Source organism: Sinocyclocheilus grahami, unplaced genomic scaffold, assembly GCF_001515645.1.
Source record: "Sinocyclocheilus grahami isolate Dianchi unplaced genomic scaffold, SAMN03320097.WGS_v1.1 scaffold215.1, whole genome shotgun sequence".
NCBI lineage: Eukaryota > Metazoa > Chordata > Actinopteri > Cypriniformes > Cyprinidae > Sinocyclocheilus > Sinocyclocheilus grahami.
The window spans coordinates 1,316,274-1,333,928 of record NW_015505394.1 but is presented as its reverse complement, the minus strand read 5'-3'; the positions used below and the strand labels follow the sequence as shown (position 1 = coordinate 1,333,928).

The 17,655-nt window shown below is 38.9% G+C and overlaps 1 protein-coding gene across 2 annotated transcripts; it reads left to right on the top strand.

The window, feature by feature from the left end:
• The first annotated feature begins 788 nt into the window (after window positions 1–788).
• On the top strand, window positions 789–8,844 carry LOC107596152 (calcium uptake protein 2, mitochondrial-like). Of its 2 annotated transcripts, XM_016286819.1 has the most exons (13): window positions 789–1,026; window positions 2,688–2,823; window positions 3,227–3,277; window positions 3,513–3,544; window positions 3,711–3,786; window positions 4,032–4,079; window positions 5,179–5,261; window positions 6,162–6,215; window positions 6,315–6,409; window positions 6,805–6,976; window positions 7,546–7,654; window positions 7,799–7,956; window positions 8,264–8,844. In XM_016286819.1, the coding sequence occupies exons 1-13, from the start codon at window positions 832–834 to the stop codon at window positions 8,363–8,365; spliced, it is 1,311 nt and encodes a 436-aa protein (XP_016142305.1). In that variant the 5' UTR covers window positions 789–831; the 3' UTR covers window positions 8,366–8,844. The 2 variants fall into 2 exon arrangements, with proteins under 2 accessions (XP_016142305.1, XP_016142306.1); XM_016286820.1 differs by lacking the exon at window positions 3,227–3,277.
• The last annotated feature ends 8,811 nt before the right edge of the window (window positions 8,845–17,655 follow it).

Here is a 17,655-nt window from a genome sequence, read left to right as displayed (position 1 = left end):
CAATTTTAAAAAAGTAGCCTACTGCATAAAAGTATTACACCAAGAACAACGTGTAATTTGCCAATTCAGAGAGTATAAGCAGACTGACAGGGCTAACGTCAGAGTTATGAATTTTCACCCAAGTATACTTCTTCGATGGTGTTGTATTTTATATAAATTTCAGACTTCAATAGGCTAATGCACGAGAATTACAAACATTTTAATTACTTAAAATATATAAAAATCATATTTTGTATTTTGATGTAGCAGCTGTGTTGTCATATAGGTGTGCTAAAGGTATTTTCCGGCTCTCTCACCTATAAGCTGCTTTTCTGTGTTTCAGAGTGTGGACTTTACCCCGTCCCATCCTTTCCTCCTTTTCATCTCCCATCATGGGCTATCAATACAGTCATAAATTCCCACAGTCTATTTACAGTATTTTACTGTCCCATAAGCCACACGAAGCATTTCACTTATCATTTATTATTATTATTAAAGTTGTTGATCTGTCTGGAACACTATTGTCTGTCATCATAGGTATAAAAGTAATATTTCTAATATCACTTCTCCAGAGTGAACGGAATAAGACGTTATGTTTCATTACGCAAGAATATACACGGCGTGGCAACAAATGACTATGACTAAAAATGACTAAAACATCAGCATTGTTTACCGGTAATTTACTTGTACAGCTAGTCTGCAGATGCGACTTCCATTACAGGATTATAGTCAGCCGTCAGGAGCAGTGTACATATACTCTCAGCCGGATGGGGGCGCCAAATCACAGCGTCTTATCACTCTAACTTCACTATCGACCAAAGTAGACTGATAAAAACTTCCCGTAGAGTAATAATGGCGACTTGGGCCAGGTTAGGCGTTAGTTTGCGGAGTACAGTCAGACGTTTCTGGCCTCTCAGAAATACAGGGTATGGTCGTGCTGTTGGAGCGGGTCTTCTGGGCTCTGTTGTAGCAAGCGGTTTTATTCACTATGAAAATGAACCGCGATGGAGACTCTGGCCACACATCGTGTACGCGGAGGACGCGAAGGTAAACAAACTTTTCTAATCAGAGACAACTTTTCAAATGACTTCTCAACTTCCTCGAGTGTCATGTTGTCTGTGAAGTTAAAGACTTAACGGGCGTACTGTCATGTCCTTTGTTTGTTCGTAGAGTCACTATGTTGATACAGTCATCCGTTAAAAGTTTAAGTATTGAAGTGGGACCGACTGATATTTAACGTTACATTATTAAACGGGTTTACGCGTGTTTTATTGAAGTGTGTCTAAACTGTAGCCTATGTAGAGTCTTAGTAAATCCTAATATGTCTTCTTTTGCAAATGGCTGTTTATGTAGCTACATATATTTGAGATAGTTTGGATAGTAACACTGTTGCCATCACATTGTAGGTGGAGCTCTGTCTGTGTAGTGTCAGAGCAAACTGTAGCTACTATGTGTCAACTAGGAACGTAATTAAATGTATGGTTAATGACTCCTTGTGTAATTAAAATCTGTAAAATCTACAGAACTAATTTAAAGAGTAAGATGTTACAGTCAGAGCCAGGAGTTCATTATTGAAGTTAGAGATGCACGATATATCGGCCACCATATCGGTATCGGGCGATAAATGCACATTTTTTCTGTTATCGGTATCGGCCTGATAAGAAAATTTGGCCGATATCTTAAAGCCGATAAATAATGCATTATTTCCTTCAGAGACACTTCAGATGCGCGCTGTTCGTTTGCAGCCTTTTGTGCAATTGTACGTTGTAATATTGTGTTTATTTGATGTATATCTGATTTATCTCATATAGAATGCATTTGGTTAAGTTAAAAGAGCGCTTCAGTTTACCGGTGATAAACTCAAACAGCAGTGCACAACATTAATAACTATGATTGGGAATGGTTAATATCCATGACCATGACCACATATTGCTGTAACCATAAAAATTCAATAAACAGCTTAAACATTTTTAAGGTATTCTTATGATAACAGGTGTTTTATTCATTTTAAACCATTAAATTGCTGAAGAAAATCATATATTTTTAAATAAATTTATTTAATAATTGTATTGCAAAAGAAAGTAATACACAATGTCTCTCCTGCAGTATTATTTTAGTATTTATATATTATAATAGAATCCTTTGATATTTTAAATTAGTTTTACTTTTATATTTATACTTTACATTTTAATTTTACAGTTTTAGAATTTTGTTATGTGCAATTGTCTTTTTTATTAGTTTTTAATATTTCAATTTAACTTTAAGTTTAAAACTAGTTTAAAACTTAAACTTAAGTTTTCATCTTAGTTATTTCAGTTATTTGTCAAGGCAACAATTACAATTTTTAATCTTTTAATTTTTTCATCTAATATTTATATTTTATATTAATTTAGCTTTTTTCTACTAATGAAAATCATTTTTAATATTTTATATTTATAGTATTTTAATATGCGTTTCATTTGAGTTAATAACATTACTGCTCCCCTTCTTGCCTCCTGCATAATGTCATGTAATGGCACCGACTTTTTGTTTAAAAAGGCACTGAACTTTCCAGTTTCAACATTATTTCAATATACTGCAAAGAAAATAATTCATAATTCTAATGTTTTATAATTATAGAGTCCAAGTCTAGCTCTAAATAGAGTAGAGGTGCACTGCTCATAAATAAAACATCTGCTATTTCTCTGCATTTTTGTATATCTGTAAAGAAAGAGGAGATCGCCGTACCACCAGTGTCCATGAGACGCCTGCGGTTTAACCAGTTTGCCTCCATGATCTATGAAGAGGAGCCATACATGACACCCAGAGACTTCCTCCATTCAGTCATGATGGAGAAGGTGGACCGTAAGTGACATACTACCATATGGATGTGCGAACACAAAAACAAACAAACAAACACTAGGCAGGCAGTATTATGTATAAATTAGTATGTGATATTGTGCTTGCATTCTTATTCTATTGGACATTTGGGCTACAATTTATTTTAAGGTGTCCTTTTGAAAGTGTAATTACACAAGTAAATACTGATTAATATTCATTAAAAACATGTACTTACTATATGGTTTGGGTGTGGTTTAGGGTTAGTTGCATGTAATTATGCATAACGTACTATTATTACCATAGTAAGTACATGGAACATGTGTAACAAGGACACTGTAAAATAAAGTGGTACCCACATTTGATAAAATGTAAACTCTTTATGAGGGCTGTTATCAACAAAATTCTCATAACATGCATCTTATCAAAGCAATCTTACAGCGAGAAACCAGACAACACAAAGACCCTAAAATGCTGACATGTACGTTCTTCTCATTTATATAAGCATGTTTCTGGTTTGAGTGTGCATCTGAGTGAAAATGCTGTTTATCTGGTACTAATCATCTCTGCATGTTAGGCCTTGCATTCATAAAGTGGGCGTAATGTAATCCAAGATCTTTTCAAACACCACAACACGCCTCAAAGCTATTTTTCTGTTGATTTTCACTATGCTGCAAAATATTGTTACAGAAATCCTTGATCTTTCTCTCTTACAGGCAAACTACAGAAAAAGATGCTGACTAAAGCAGTAAGTGTGTATGTTAGTTCACATGAATGTTACTCCATACACAAAGAGACTTGTTCTAAGTGAATACTGTTATTATATGATCGTGACGTGTATGATGTGTGATTTTGCTGGAAATCTCACTGACACAGTCAGAGTTTTGCCTAATATCTGATTGGTCCATGGACAGGATGTGGATGGTATGATAAGGGTGGCTTCCAGGGCTGAGGCAGGAAACAACATGTTCAGAGGAATCGGAGACAAAGGTATACGTTAAGCAAACACATGCCTCACATATGCCAGAGTCTACTTGCAGTAAGTGTGTATGTTAAGTGTGTATGTACAGTAAAGTACATGTGTTAGTGTGTACTAACTTCCTCTCATTGAGCAAGTGCTGTAATGAAAACCTAATTTTTAAAGTGGTATGGTTTATAAAAATATTTCTATTTACATAATTGAGTGATTTAATTAAAAATATTAACATTGAATATCTCCTGAACCATTGTTTCAGGGCTGATCTCTTACACAGAGTACCTGTTTCTCCTCACTATTCTCACAAGTAAGTATTTCCTAACCTTTCCACATAATTTCATACACAGTGTCCTATCAGTGCCAGTCCAGAGTCTGTATGTCACTGCTTAGACTTCTGTGCTTTTAGCTGCTTGATTATCAGATGGACACACATTTTTAGTCATAGTGATTTGTAGACAAAAATGGACACGGAGTTACTCATTTTCAGCAGGACTTGTTCTGTACTTCACAATTTGCAGTTATTTTTGTGACATTCCTGAGGTCTGATTCTTTGACACTGTATCAAAATAATTCTGCACCGTTCTGCACCACTACTGAATCAACAGCATCATGGAAAAAAATAATTTTGGCTGAGATTGCAGTCTGAATTGAAATGTGATAAGGAAGAGTGACTGGCTGCTGTGAAATAATACAAACACTATAAATGGTCCGTGCATCATTGTACTAACTGATTGCATGCAGCATTAAACATACAGCATGAGCATATAGTCTAGTTTGAATTAGACATTTGATGACTTGTTTTGTGACAATTAAAAATTGTTGATAAAATCATTAATAGAAATCAGAATATGTCCTTACGATTCTCATTCCTTTCCCAAAAATTCACAGAAGACAGGTAGGAAGAAAATTGACTCACTGTATAATCACGGTGAAGTTTCAGCACTACAATTTATTGTTCTTTACCTGCTTGAATACAATCAAAGATGATAGTTGGTCTGCACTGGAATCGATGTACAAAAAGACACATTCAAATAGGCATGTTTAGAGCTCTATGTTGGTTTTTGATATAAAGTTTTCCTATTTTAGTGACAAATCCAAATATATTACATATTGTACATGTGCATGTTCACTCAGTGCTTGCTATGAAACTATACTGGAGTTACCATAACATCAAAATTATATCACAGTTATATTAGTGATATTGACTGACATTGATCTGCAATACACCAAATCATCTCATTAATTTGCTTTATACTCATCAGTTTTCCCCCATGTAGCGATACGTTTTGCGCGTGTGTGTGTGTGTTTGGTGGTGGGGGTCTCTTTTGCTCACTTGAGGGGTCACAGAATATTCCAGAAAGTCGGTATCCATTGCTTTACTCAGTTTAACTGCACTGTGATTCCAGAACCTCAAACAGGATTTCATATTGCTTTCAAAATGCTTGATATTGATGGCAATGAGCATGTGGACAAGAAGGAATTTCAGAAGGTATGGAATGTCTTTTCACATTGGATTATATGACACTGTTTTTCATTTACACTCAAACTGATAAGTGTAAATGTTGTTTAAAAACACTTTGTTGTAAATGCGTATAATTATATGAAGGTGTGCAGAACAAAGAAAGTTCTCCTGACTGGATTTTAAAAATTCTGGATTGTAAGTAATGTGGTCATTAGGGTGTATCTGCTTTGTGTTTCTGTTAATGCTGGCATGAGATGAGACCGATGTGCAACAGGTATGTGGGAATGGTTGATGCATGATTGGTGCATGATAGGGGCATCAGAAAAATGCATACATTATTTAGAATTTAGTTGGATTTAAATGTTGAGTCTATTCACATGTATCAGTGTGCCATGTTGTCGAGGTCTAGGAAATTCACTAAAGCTGGAAAAAAAAGTGATGTGATGTGTAGTCAAGTATGGTGTCCCATACTCAGGATTTGTGCTCTGTATTTAACCCATGCAAGTGCACACACACAGCAGTGAGTAGTGAACACACACACACACACACGGAGCAGTGGGCAGCCATTTTTGCTACATCACCCGGGGAGCAGTTGGGAGTTCGGTGCCTTGCTCAAGGGTCTCACCTCAGTCGTGGTATTGAGGGTGGGAGAGAGCTCTGTACATTCACTCCCTCACCTACAATCCCTGTCGGTACCGAGACTCGAACCCACAACCTTTGGGTTACAATTCCAACTCTCTATCCATTATGCCATGACTGCCCCAAGCAATTTGAATAGACTCATAATTTTCTTTAGGGTAGATATAAATATACATCTCACGGTGGATATACATCCCACTGTACCTTAACACACAAACATATGCATAAACACAAGAGAATAAGGGTGAATAAGAGTCAGTTATTTGAACTTTGCTCTCTTTTTTGAAGCTGAAGAAAGTAATTCGACCAAGGAAAGAGCTTCTAAGGCAGGATAGGACAGAGGTGGGTACATGATGTGTGCCTAGTTGTGTTTAATATCAAAGTTCTGTTGTATTGAATATTTTATTGTTGTACTGAATAGCTTTGTCTTTTTCTTTATAGCTTTCAGACAGTGTTGATGAGGTCAACACTACACTACAGGTGTTCTTTTTTGGGGGAAATGGCAAGGAAAAACTCCAATACAAAGATTTCTGCAGGTAAAGTAATTTTACACCAAATTCACACTACCTGTGTTTACTTTAATATGTTAGTGTCTGTATGATATAAACTATAATTTTCTTCATGTATGCTACAAAAATAGCATAATTGATAGAATTTCCAAATTAGGATGTTTTTTTTAAATGTAGACAATAGGCATGAGATTAGCAGAATACAGCAACATGTACTTCAGACCTCCAATAAAAATAAAAAATAAAAATCTATTGAATATTAATAGAATATATTAGAATATATTATAGAATATACATTGTTCATATAAGTATATAAGTAAACCAGCTCTCTAACTACAACTGATAGGACACTATCCTGTGTTTCAACTTTTGCTTAGCCTTGAGAGATATATTGCAATGATTTTATTTTTGGTTTTGTGTAGGTTTATGGAAGACCTGCAGGCAGAAGTGCAAGAAGTTGAGTTTCTGCGGTTTTCTAAAGGGATGAAGACTATGAGGCGGGAGGACTTTGCTGAATGGCTGCTTCACTACACCAATGAAGAGAACAATGAGGCATACTGGGAAAACATGAAAAAGAGGATCCCCACTGGGCAGGTAGCATCTTTTAAACACTAACATTGATAGTCCTGAATATTTTTTAGCATATGTGCTGTTTAACACAAACCGACTTGGATAAAGTCTGATCTTAGGTCATTATTTATAGTTTGAGAGGAATAGATTCTAAATGTAAATAATAAGTGGCTAAGAATCCAGTGGCCACTCTTCTGAGATTTCCAACATATTGATGAAAAATTGTGCTCCGTGCAGCTCTCCATCAGTCATATTTCTAGAGTAGAGTGAGCAAATCTGATGTCACTCCTGAGTACATGGTATTTACAGTCCACCTAGAGTTAGACAAATGGCATGTAGAGGACTCTAGAGCCTGCTGACCTGTTTGCCATGTGCCATTTATGACGAAAACCATCACCTGGCTAAAATGATATCAATTGAAAAGCATGGTTTTTTGCATTACATTGTACATTTGAATTGTAAAATAAAAGTAAATGTTATCAACACCAGAAGTGTTATTTGAAATTGTACATTCATAGCATCCTGTCGAAGTATTATAACTCCATAATGTATATATAAAGTTTCTGACTTTTTTATATATATATATTTGTCAGAGCATCACCTTTGATGAATTTAAAGCATTCTGTCTCTTTACCAACAATCTGGAGGACTTTGCCTTCTCAGTCAAAATGATTAATGATGCCAGCAGGCCAATAGGAATGGGTAAGACTGATCTGGATGCCAGTAGTTATTAACTTTTAATAATAAATAATTGATTGTCCTCAATCTATTTTTTGACCGGTCAAAATTGTATTGATTGAGTAACTGAAATGCATAGCACTCTCCCTCACTTTTTTTGCTCCATAGCTGAGTTTAAGCGAGCAGTGAAGATAGCGACAGGCCACGAGCTTTCAGAGAACGTTTTGGACACAGTTTTTAAGATCTTTGACCTGGACGGTGACAACTGCCTGAGCCATAAAGAGTTTCTCGCTGTGATGAAAGACAGAGTACTTCGTGGACTCAGGGTGAGAAACATTTAGCTCTTTTAATTGATAATTAATTATTAATTTCCATAGTTTCATTTAGCTAATTTACAATGTTATGGTATTAATCATTTGTTAAATATAATTAGTGTTAAAAATGGTATTGGTACTAAAATCGGACATAAATGCTAATGTCTGTGCAAACAACAATGCACATGATGGACAATAATTCAAAGAGCAATTATAGCCAAATCTTTTGACAGTAGTTATTAATCTTTGTGATTGCGTATAAGTGGCTCAGCGCAGTAACCGGTAGACTTACTGTAGATTGCACTTGTGTGTTGTATAGGTTCAGCCCCAGTATGGTATTTCTGGTTATTGGAAATGTGTGAAAAGAGAGACACTGCAAGGAGCTCAAGAGGCTCTCCGTGAAACCGGCAGCCCAGTCTGACACAGGAAGAGGTCTGCCTTTGAGTGTGTGGCTGGTCAGTTGTGGTAATACTTGCAATTCCATATAAGTCTGGGGAGGAGAATGGTACATAATTAATTGCAAGCACCAGGGATTGTTAGTTGTACTGTAACATTTTTATATTAATATTGTTTCTTTTTTATGTTTTGGGCCAACAGCTACATCACTTCAAAAGCAATATTTTCTTTGGACCATGTAAACATTGTAAAGTTTACTGACTAAAGTAATTAGGATTGGTGATTTCATGTTATGAGCTTTGTTGTGTGATATGTTTTTTTTTTAATTTGTGAAATTGCCTGTGAACACTCCAACAAGATTACACTGTCAGGTCATGATGTTTCTTGTGTGGATAACTGTTTAATAGGAAACACATTGTTAATTATATATAGCCTTAATTTTACTTTGGATGTGGTGTTGTTTACTATGGAAGCCCGTTTCCGCCCCTGAAAAAAAAAGGTAATTGCGACTTTTTATCTCACAATTCTGACTTTTTTTTTTCTCGCAATTGCGAGTTTACATATTGCAATTCTGACTTTTTTTCTTCGAATTGTGAGATATAAACTCACAATTGCGAGTTAGAAAGGCAGAATTTTGAGAAAGTATAAACTTGCAGTTCTGACTTTTTTTCTCAGAATTGCACGAGATAAACTTGCAGTTGTGAGTTATAAAGTTATATTTCACAAGTCTGACTTCATAACATGCAATTGTGAGTAAGTCAGAATTGTGAGATATAAACTTGCAATTCTGAGAACATATCAGTCTTTTTTTCCCCCTCAGAATTGGACTTTATAACTCGCAATTGTGAATTTGTATCTGACAATTCTGAGACAAAAAGTAAGAATTGCGAGAAAAATAGTCAGAATTGCAAGATACAAACTCGAATTTGTGAGAACAAAAGTCAGAATTGCAAAGTATCTCACAATTTTATTCTGACTTGATAACTTGCAATTATGTGTTTATATCTCACAGTTCTGAGAAAAAAATTCTGAATTGTGAGATAAAAAGTCGCAATAAAATTTTTTTTTTAAAATTCAGTGGTGGAAACTGGTTTCCATAGTTTACATATAAACTGTATGTGAACCTTTGCTGTTTTGGAAGTTTATATCACATTACCCTGTGGATTACCTGTATTTAATGCAGATTTTATGAATTATGCAATTGCAAAAATTGTAAGACTACATGTGGTGTTTGTGAAGACAATCTGTTTAATCTGTGAATTTGTTTCCCCAGTTATTTTTGGTAGTTGTTGTATTGCATATACATGTTATTTTTATTTCTGGGGCACTTTTCAACATTTAAAAAATACTACATTTGTAGTGATAGAAGATGCTAGTAATGCATTAATTTCCCATTAATAAAAGAAACAGAAATCATGTAATGGCTATCAGTTACTTAAAAAATACTACAGTGATTTAAATGTAAAATATACCAAATATATTCAGAACATTAAGTCTAGGGTTTCACCATATGTTCGTTATCTTGTAATCGTAAATAATCTGCGGTGTTGCTGCAGGAATTCGATGTAAGCTATGCAAAATGCAATTTATTCCACATTGTAGCATCTAAAAGTTGCTCTTTATTTAATAACCCCTATATGTAACATTATGCTATTATGTTCGCATTATAATTTTGGAGAGTTTTAGATAAAGAACAAGTTGTTAAACTAGTGAGTCTGAAACTTGCTGCCGTCGAAAAGCTCTTTTGGAGGCTGCGGCCCGTGACGTCAGGGGGGCTCTGGCGCTCTGGCTCACAATTGGTCCAGGGATGCTGCGCGAGAGCTCTGTCACCCGAGCAGACGCTGCCGCGCGCTGGCCAAGACTCTCGCATCTCTCAAACAAAATCTTCTCCTTTACACTTCAAAACAAACGGACTGACACCGTCAACAGCAATACAGTATTTTCAAAACCCGGCACCGCTGCGCGGAGACCGAAAAAGAGCGAGCGAAACAATGTTTGTTTTGAACTGTCTTTTTGTTCTGTGAGGGAATCTTGATTTGTTTATCTTTTAGTAGTTTGTCAGGCAATGGTCGCGAGAATCTTTTTGGAGAGGGCGCTGCGCGTGTGCGTGAGGGCTGGTTAAACACACAGGCGTCTCAAGTGTCGGGTGCGCTCTAATCTTTTAAATAGACGTAGTATATTAAGTATACTCAGTTTCTAGGCAGGATTTTGTGTCCGGTTCAGATACTGATCCACATTTCTTCAGACGGTGGTCTGAGTCATTACTCTTTAAATAATAGCTGAGAAGGTCACGTGATAAACACAAAGGTTCTAGAGCGCTTTTTTTTTACAGTGTACGTGCGTATTTTGGATATTTTGGATTGGAGGGAAGCTAAAAGAAAGTCTCAGTAACGTTGTGTGTGAACATTTCCGTCAGTTTTGTTCACGGGGCGGCGCTTCACGCTGTGGAGCCCCGGTGCAGCTGTCCAGCGACTGCTTGATCAGCCCGCACTACAGTGTAGGGACACACTGCCGCGCGCGTTTTATAGATTATGCACAGTTTATGTTTTTTTTTTAATTGTTCAGAGATAATGAGGTGAGCCGAGTGTGTTATAAAGGGTTGGTTTTTAGGGTTGTATTTAGAGAAATGTAAGTGTTTAATTCGTTGAGGCCTCGACTTCTTAATCTTACAGACAATTGAACTATAGACCAATGATATTAACTTATTGTGTAGATAATTTACATTGATATTTTGATTCTGACTTCTGACAATATGCTTTATATAAATGCAGTGGTACAATTAACGTTATTATTAACATAGTAGTAGCAGTAATAGCCTATTATGCTAAATAATGGGACAAATTATATAATTTACAAAACGTACAAATCCTCTACCTACTGTATAGTGTTTAAGCTTTTTAGTTTATTAATAGTAAACATTAATAAACTGAATGCTAGCTAGCTTAAGTCCTATTATGCACTGTAAAAAAAAATATGAAATGACTTTCAGGGAAGTCAAATCAAATCATTGCAGAGCTTAGAACCTGTAGTGATGCATTAACTGCATTTTTAAACTACTTTGAATTTAACTAATATTGATGCAGAAAATCTTGCTGAAACTCTAATCAAGCGGAAATTGAGTATAAATTATAGAAAAAAATGGTGGCAATTTAAACGGAGGGAAAGAAAGAGACTGCTATAATGATGAATTTTTTTTCATTTTTTTTCATGTGAGTATGACAGCTTTTGTCAAAGCATCCCATTAAGCACAGTTTGGAGATCAGTCTTTTATTTAGTCAGTAAGTTATTTATTTCTTTGTTCATTAGCAGTTCAGACCATCATTCATTCTGTTCACCTATCTAGCTTTGTTAATTAAAACATAATCCTATCAATGAATGAGCCCTTCCCCCTTGCATGACCTTTGACCCGAAGAGAGCGATGAAGAGGACGGTCAGTGATTGAGATCCTCTTTGTGCCCTCACTTTTGTAAATAGCCATTGATTGCTGATGCTAATTTCACCAGTGCGCACACAGTTAGTTACTCAGTGTGTGTCTGTGTGTGTGTGTGGCCTCTTACGAGTCGCAATTGAAATGCTATGTTAATGTTGCTAATGGAGGTTTTGGCAGAGCTATTTGTGTTGGTGTTTTTGTGTGATTCTGTATTAGATCAAAAGGTGCGAGTGAGAGAACGAAAGCGAGTGAGAGAAGGACACAGGTGCCCTTGCAGTGTGTGGTGACGTGAGTTGACTGTGAATTGGGCAGGTGGTGGAGAAAGGAGGGGCTAGAAAGAGAGAGGGCTCATGTATTCTAGAATGTCCAGTGGATGTGTTGAACGTGATCGGTTTGCCTGAACAGAGCATGCTGCATGCTGCATCCGAGACACCCAGCAGAGCGCATCGATATACCTAGTATGGATATGTAGAGAATTTATCAAGCTCAGCTGAAAAAAGCTACTATGCAAATGAAGTATGACCCTGGGACTGAGCTCATACGCCCTCCCCCTGCCACGTACATGCGCACCCGCACCCGCTGGTAGTGTCTTTGGATTTATAGACAGTAATTTAGTTGGCCGGCCCCTTGGCGCTCTGCGGCAGATCCTTTCTGCCATTTTCAAAAATCTCTCTCTCTCTCTTTCTCGCTGTGTTTCCAACATGGCCGTCCAAGGAGCCCACCGCCTCCCTACTTTCGCTCTATACCTCTTCTCCGTTCACACAAGGTCACTCCCTCGCACTTTCTTTCACTTATTCTCTTTCGTTTTCTCTTTCTCTCCCTCCGCAGCCTCCCTCCATCCCACCTTTTCATATTTCACCCAAACGTGAGTGAGGCGCTACGTCTTTTATATTGCTGCGTCAAAGTGGCGAGGGGGGGGGCGACGAGAAAGAAAGCCTTGGTGTGTATGTGTGTGCGTGTGTGTGTGTGAGATGCTGGGGAGGGGTGCGGGGTGATTGGACACGCTAGGTGCCTCTCTGTAGAATGCAGCACAGGGCTGGAGCTCTCGCTGAATATGGATGAGAAGGAAAGCAGAGGGTGATGCAGTAGGAAGATTCCCTCCGTCAGTCTGCCTCTGCCTGAACAATACCAAGCCTCTCTGCTTCAAACACTCACTCACTCACACACACATATACACACACAGCACACGGCAATTGCATTGCCATCACACACAATCAGAGAAAGAGAGAGAGAGGGAGAGAGAGCAAGAGAGAGAGACGGGGGCTGACTGCGGGTATGGAGGGGAGGATGCGCTGACGTTGTCCCCCTCTCGGATACGAACCTGGGGAAAAAGGTTGACTGGCCACATTCCTTGACGGCGGCAGAGCTCCTATGATCAGCCTGCAGTCGGGCATCGCTCACCGGTCCAGCCTCTCGGCGTCCATGGCTATCTGAACCCCACCTCCAGCACGCTACAGCAGAATGGGTAAGAGATTCTGTCCCCTTTTGTTGACTTGTTGCGCATGCAGACGAGTTGACCGTTTCGCTTTGCGTCTTTCGTTCTTTCACCCTTTCTTTTCCCGTCCTCCATTGGCGTCTCTTCATTCATTCTGTGGGAAGGAGAGGCTTGCTTGTCCTTGCAGTGTACCTAGGACAGGCCCTCCTTTTCAAATGCAGAGTGTGTGTGTGTTACATGGTGGTGGTGGTGGTGGTGGGGGGGGTTAACAATGCAATCCCTCTTGACCCACTCCCTCTGTGTGTTTGCATGACACTCTGTTCACTCTATGTGCTGTGTGTAATCATAGGTTTGAGCCCATAACTGTCTGACTGCATTAGCGGCTGTGTAAGTATGGCTAACTGGCAAACAGCAGCAACAGATTGTATTATTTACTCAGACACTCACTGCTGAAAACCTGTTACACCAGCTTTCCTTACATCATCGCCGCAAGCAGGAGTGCACGGGTGAGGAGCGCTCCCAAAGCGCTCGCCATTCTCAAATCACTGCTGCATGCGAATGTGCCCTAGGTTTTCCTTTTAACAACAGGTAAGCGGCAGCAGACCTTCCCGTTAGCTCTTTGCGCCTTCAGAATGCCACCTCCAAGTCGCCTTGGAAACAATTGTGAGGCGGCCGCAATGGAGAGAGTGAAGTTTCCGTTCCTTGTCAGCCAAGGTCAAATGGTCCCCACGCCGCCTCTCTGTAAAAAACGACTGCCAGAGGTTCGCTTTCCTACGACGCTGTGGCGTGCTGGTGCAACATACTTCAGTGATCGCAAGAGCCCTGATTGCCCTTCCTCTATCTTTTCCGTTCTTATAAACTCACTCACTCTTTCCTTATCTCCCCTCCGGCTGTGCTCTTCAAAAACCTCCATCATGAATTCCTGAGCGTGTGTCCACTGCGTCCTGTCCTCTTCCTCCGTTCACTGCAAACTGCCCTCATTAAATGGTCCCACTAACAGTGTCTGCATTCATTCCATTCACACTCGCACCCTCCTCTTTAACAGACCAGTCATTGATAAGATCGGGATCTGCCCAGCTCTGTGTGTGTGTATGTGTGTGTGTTTGATCGGCTGCAGCGAGCATCGTGGACTGGAATCCTATCCTTACCTGTCAGCCATGTGTGTGTGTGTGTGTGTGTGTGGCAGGGAGCATTGAGTCGGGTGAGGCAATGACGTAATGCATATCCCACTGCGCACCTGGAGCGCTGCAGAGGACAGGTACAGATTGAACCGCTCTGCAAGGCTCCGTCCAGATATCAGTTGTATCCACTAGCCCCTCTCCAGGGCCCTACGAAGGGAGCTAGTGTCCTTGGGTGAGCGTTTGTGTATGATGTCGTCACAAGATGAAGTATTTGTAGTGCGCTGCACCTGTTTCATCGAGAAACCCTGAGGTCAGTCCCAGTGCAGAGAATAATAAATCTCTCACCCTCTGACATATTTGCACATATTCATTTAACAAATGATTTTCTCTAGAGTGACTGAGCACAGAGCAAAGCCAGTCAGCCAGGGAGAGAGAAAAGAGAGGGATGAACAAAAGAATGGCAATGCTGCAGATAACAGCTTTTAGATCTGTATAACAGAGACGGGAATGCAGTTTTTACTCTCCTTTTTCCAAAGTTTCATGCATTTCTATAAGAATGTATGGAGATGTGAGTGACTGGGTCACTCTGTGTTTTTCTCAAATTGTCTTTTCTATTAAAATTCTGCTCGGGTATCTTTCTAACTGTGCGTTGCACGTTCAGCTGCGCTTAAGCGACTTATACTGTGTGTGAGCTTGCTTCTTTCTTTCCTTCTTTTTTTTCTTTTTCCTTCCCTTTTTTGTCTTCCTGTTAGGCTAGATAATGTATTACAACTGAAGCTAATGTTCGCTTTGATCCTGGTGCCATCTAGTAACTGGCCCGCCCACTCTTGGCTTGATTATATATGCTTGGGCTGACAATTATTTTTCTCTTGATTACCCAGATTCCCTGATTTTCTGGTATTAATGGGATTGTCTGGATAGGATGATTGATCACGTATTGACCAAATTAGCCTTCCGGTTTTGAGATTGTGTGCTGTATTTCTGGAAGAACTGCGCATGTCGCTTCCAACTTGATGAGTCAAGCCAGCGTTAGGGTACAGGTGAAAGCGGTGATGTGTACAGCATGTAGTGGACTTTGGTGTTCTTTGGAATGAAACAAAGTTCCCACAGGAGAGTCAATCAGAGTTGCTTAGAGACCATAATATTTTCACCTTCTCCCTGCCGCCCATCCCCTCTCCTCTTCTTCTCATCTGTCCTCTCCCCTCCTAGTCACTCTTTTCCTCTACCACTCTCTGGAACAGTCTTTTCCTTTCGGTCGAATATTCCTTTCTTCCTTCCTAACAAATCTTTCTCATCCCAGCTTGCCCTTCCATATTTTTCCATGTTTTTTATTTATTATTAGCGTGTTTGCTCTTATCCTGCAGTTTCTGTCTCTCCTTGTATCTCTGACTCTCTCTGCAGTGGTAAAGGGTCAGCTGCTGGAGATTGGGGGCATTTGAGTCTGCGAAACCCATCTTATCTCTCGGATTTACTACAGTCTCTGAAAGACACTGATATAGTACACAAACATGATGTACTTTTGCATCTTCTTCCATTTTGTCACATAATGGGCTAATGTACTGAAAACAAGAAATACCATCTTAGCTGCAAGTCAAATGAAAAAAGTTATTGATTAGTTCTAGCTATGCCAACAGTAACATTTAGAGGGGAACATCAGGTATTCAACATGACTTGAGCGGTATGATGTCATGATGGAATATATTTGCATGTTTAGTGGTGAGGGAGTTTGATGACCCTTGTGTAAAAAAAAAAAAATATTTTTGATGTGTTGTAATCACCTTCTGGTTCTTCACTTGTTTTAGCAATGGACTCTGGGCCATATGTTGTGTTTAGGATGTGTAATATTGTGGTTGGAGAGGGAAGCCTCGTCCCCCCGGGAACCTCTGAGTGACTTATGCGCTGTTGGCTGGGTTCTTCAGGACAAATCTGAGGATTTAGCATCCATATGCTCCTGCCTGAACAGCCTTCCAGGCAATTACCCACAAGCCCACGGCCTCAGTATAGTGAAGTGCTACAGACTGCCTACACACCACCCGCCACACACTTTCACTTAAACCTCAACTTCTGACTGTGACACTGAACCTCCATGCTGAGCATCTGAGCGGTTTGTCGGCTGGCTGACCGTTTGTGTGTGTGTGAGAGAGAGAGAGATGGCGAAGAAGATAGTGAAGGACACAAAACACAGAGATAGTTTGGTTAAATTTAGACCTCTACCAACCCAAAGCAGGTCACTTTATCTCTGCATGGGGAAAAAGTGGGACAGAGGCAGAATCAGTAGGAACTCATCAGGGAGAGAAAGAGAGCGAGAAAAAGTGAAGGAAGAAATACAGAGAAATGAAAAAGGAGAGGAAGTGAACAAAAGAACCAGACGGTACTTTTCATGTTTAGTTTGTATATTGTTTCAAAAGGAGAAGGTGTAGTGAGGTCATGATGGTGCACTCGTGTGGCCTCTGGTTGGCTTTATAATGTTTTCAAACTGTTATATAATCTTACTACAGTTTTGCCAAAAATCCTCTGAATTAAACATGACTGCATATTGCACATAAAAACAAAAATAAATATTAACGTATATTTAAACAGTATTAGTTGCACTTTATTTTGCAGTGTGTGTACTTACAATGTTCTTACCTAAGAAAGTAATGGGTAAGGTAGCTACATGGATTAAGGTTAGGTTTAGGGGTAGTTTCAGGGTTAGTACCCAGATATTGTAATCACTATAATAAGTACCTAGTATGTACATGTGGAACAGGACTGTAAAATAAAATGATAATTATTCATGTACATTTCAGACCTTTCTGCGATGCTATTAATTAGCATTCTTCCACAGTGGAAATAAACCATATGACATCTGTCTGATTTGTTAAAAATATTAGAATTGAGACGCTTTCATCTCTAACTTTGTGTTTGTTTTTTTGTGTGCATGTGCAGAGGAGGGTGAATATTTCCTGAAGGTGTTGATTCCCAGCTATGCCGCTGGTTCAATCATCGGTAAAGGGGGGCAAACCATCGTGCAGCTTCAGAAAGAGACTGGAGCCACCATCAAACTGTCCAAATCTAAAGACTTCTACCCAGGTATGAATCAAATCTTCTTTCTCTAATAATGATGAACATTAGTTATTTCAGAGTTTAGAACATATAATTTATTTTATTTTGAATTAACTTCTATAATTTATGTTATTAGATCTGTGTTATAAATCCTCACAGTTAAATCACAGGTCACTTTATCTCTGCATGGGGAAAAAGTGGGACAGAGGCAGAATCAGTAGGAACTCATCAGGGAGAGAAAGAGAGCGAGAAAAAGTGAAGGAAGAAATACAGAGAAATGAAAA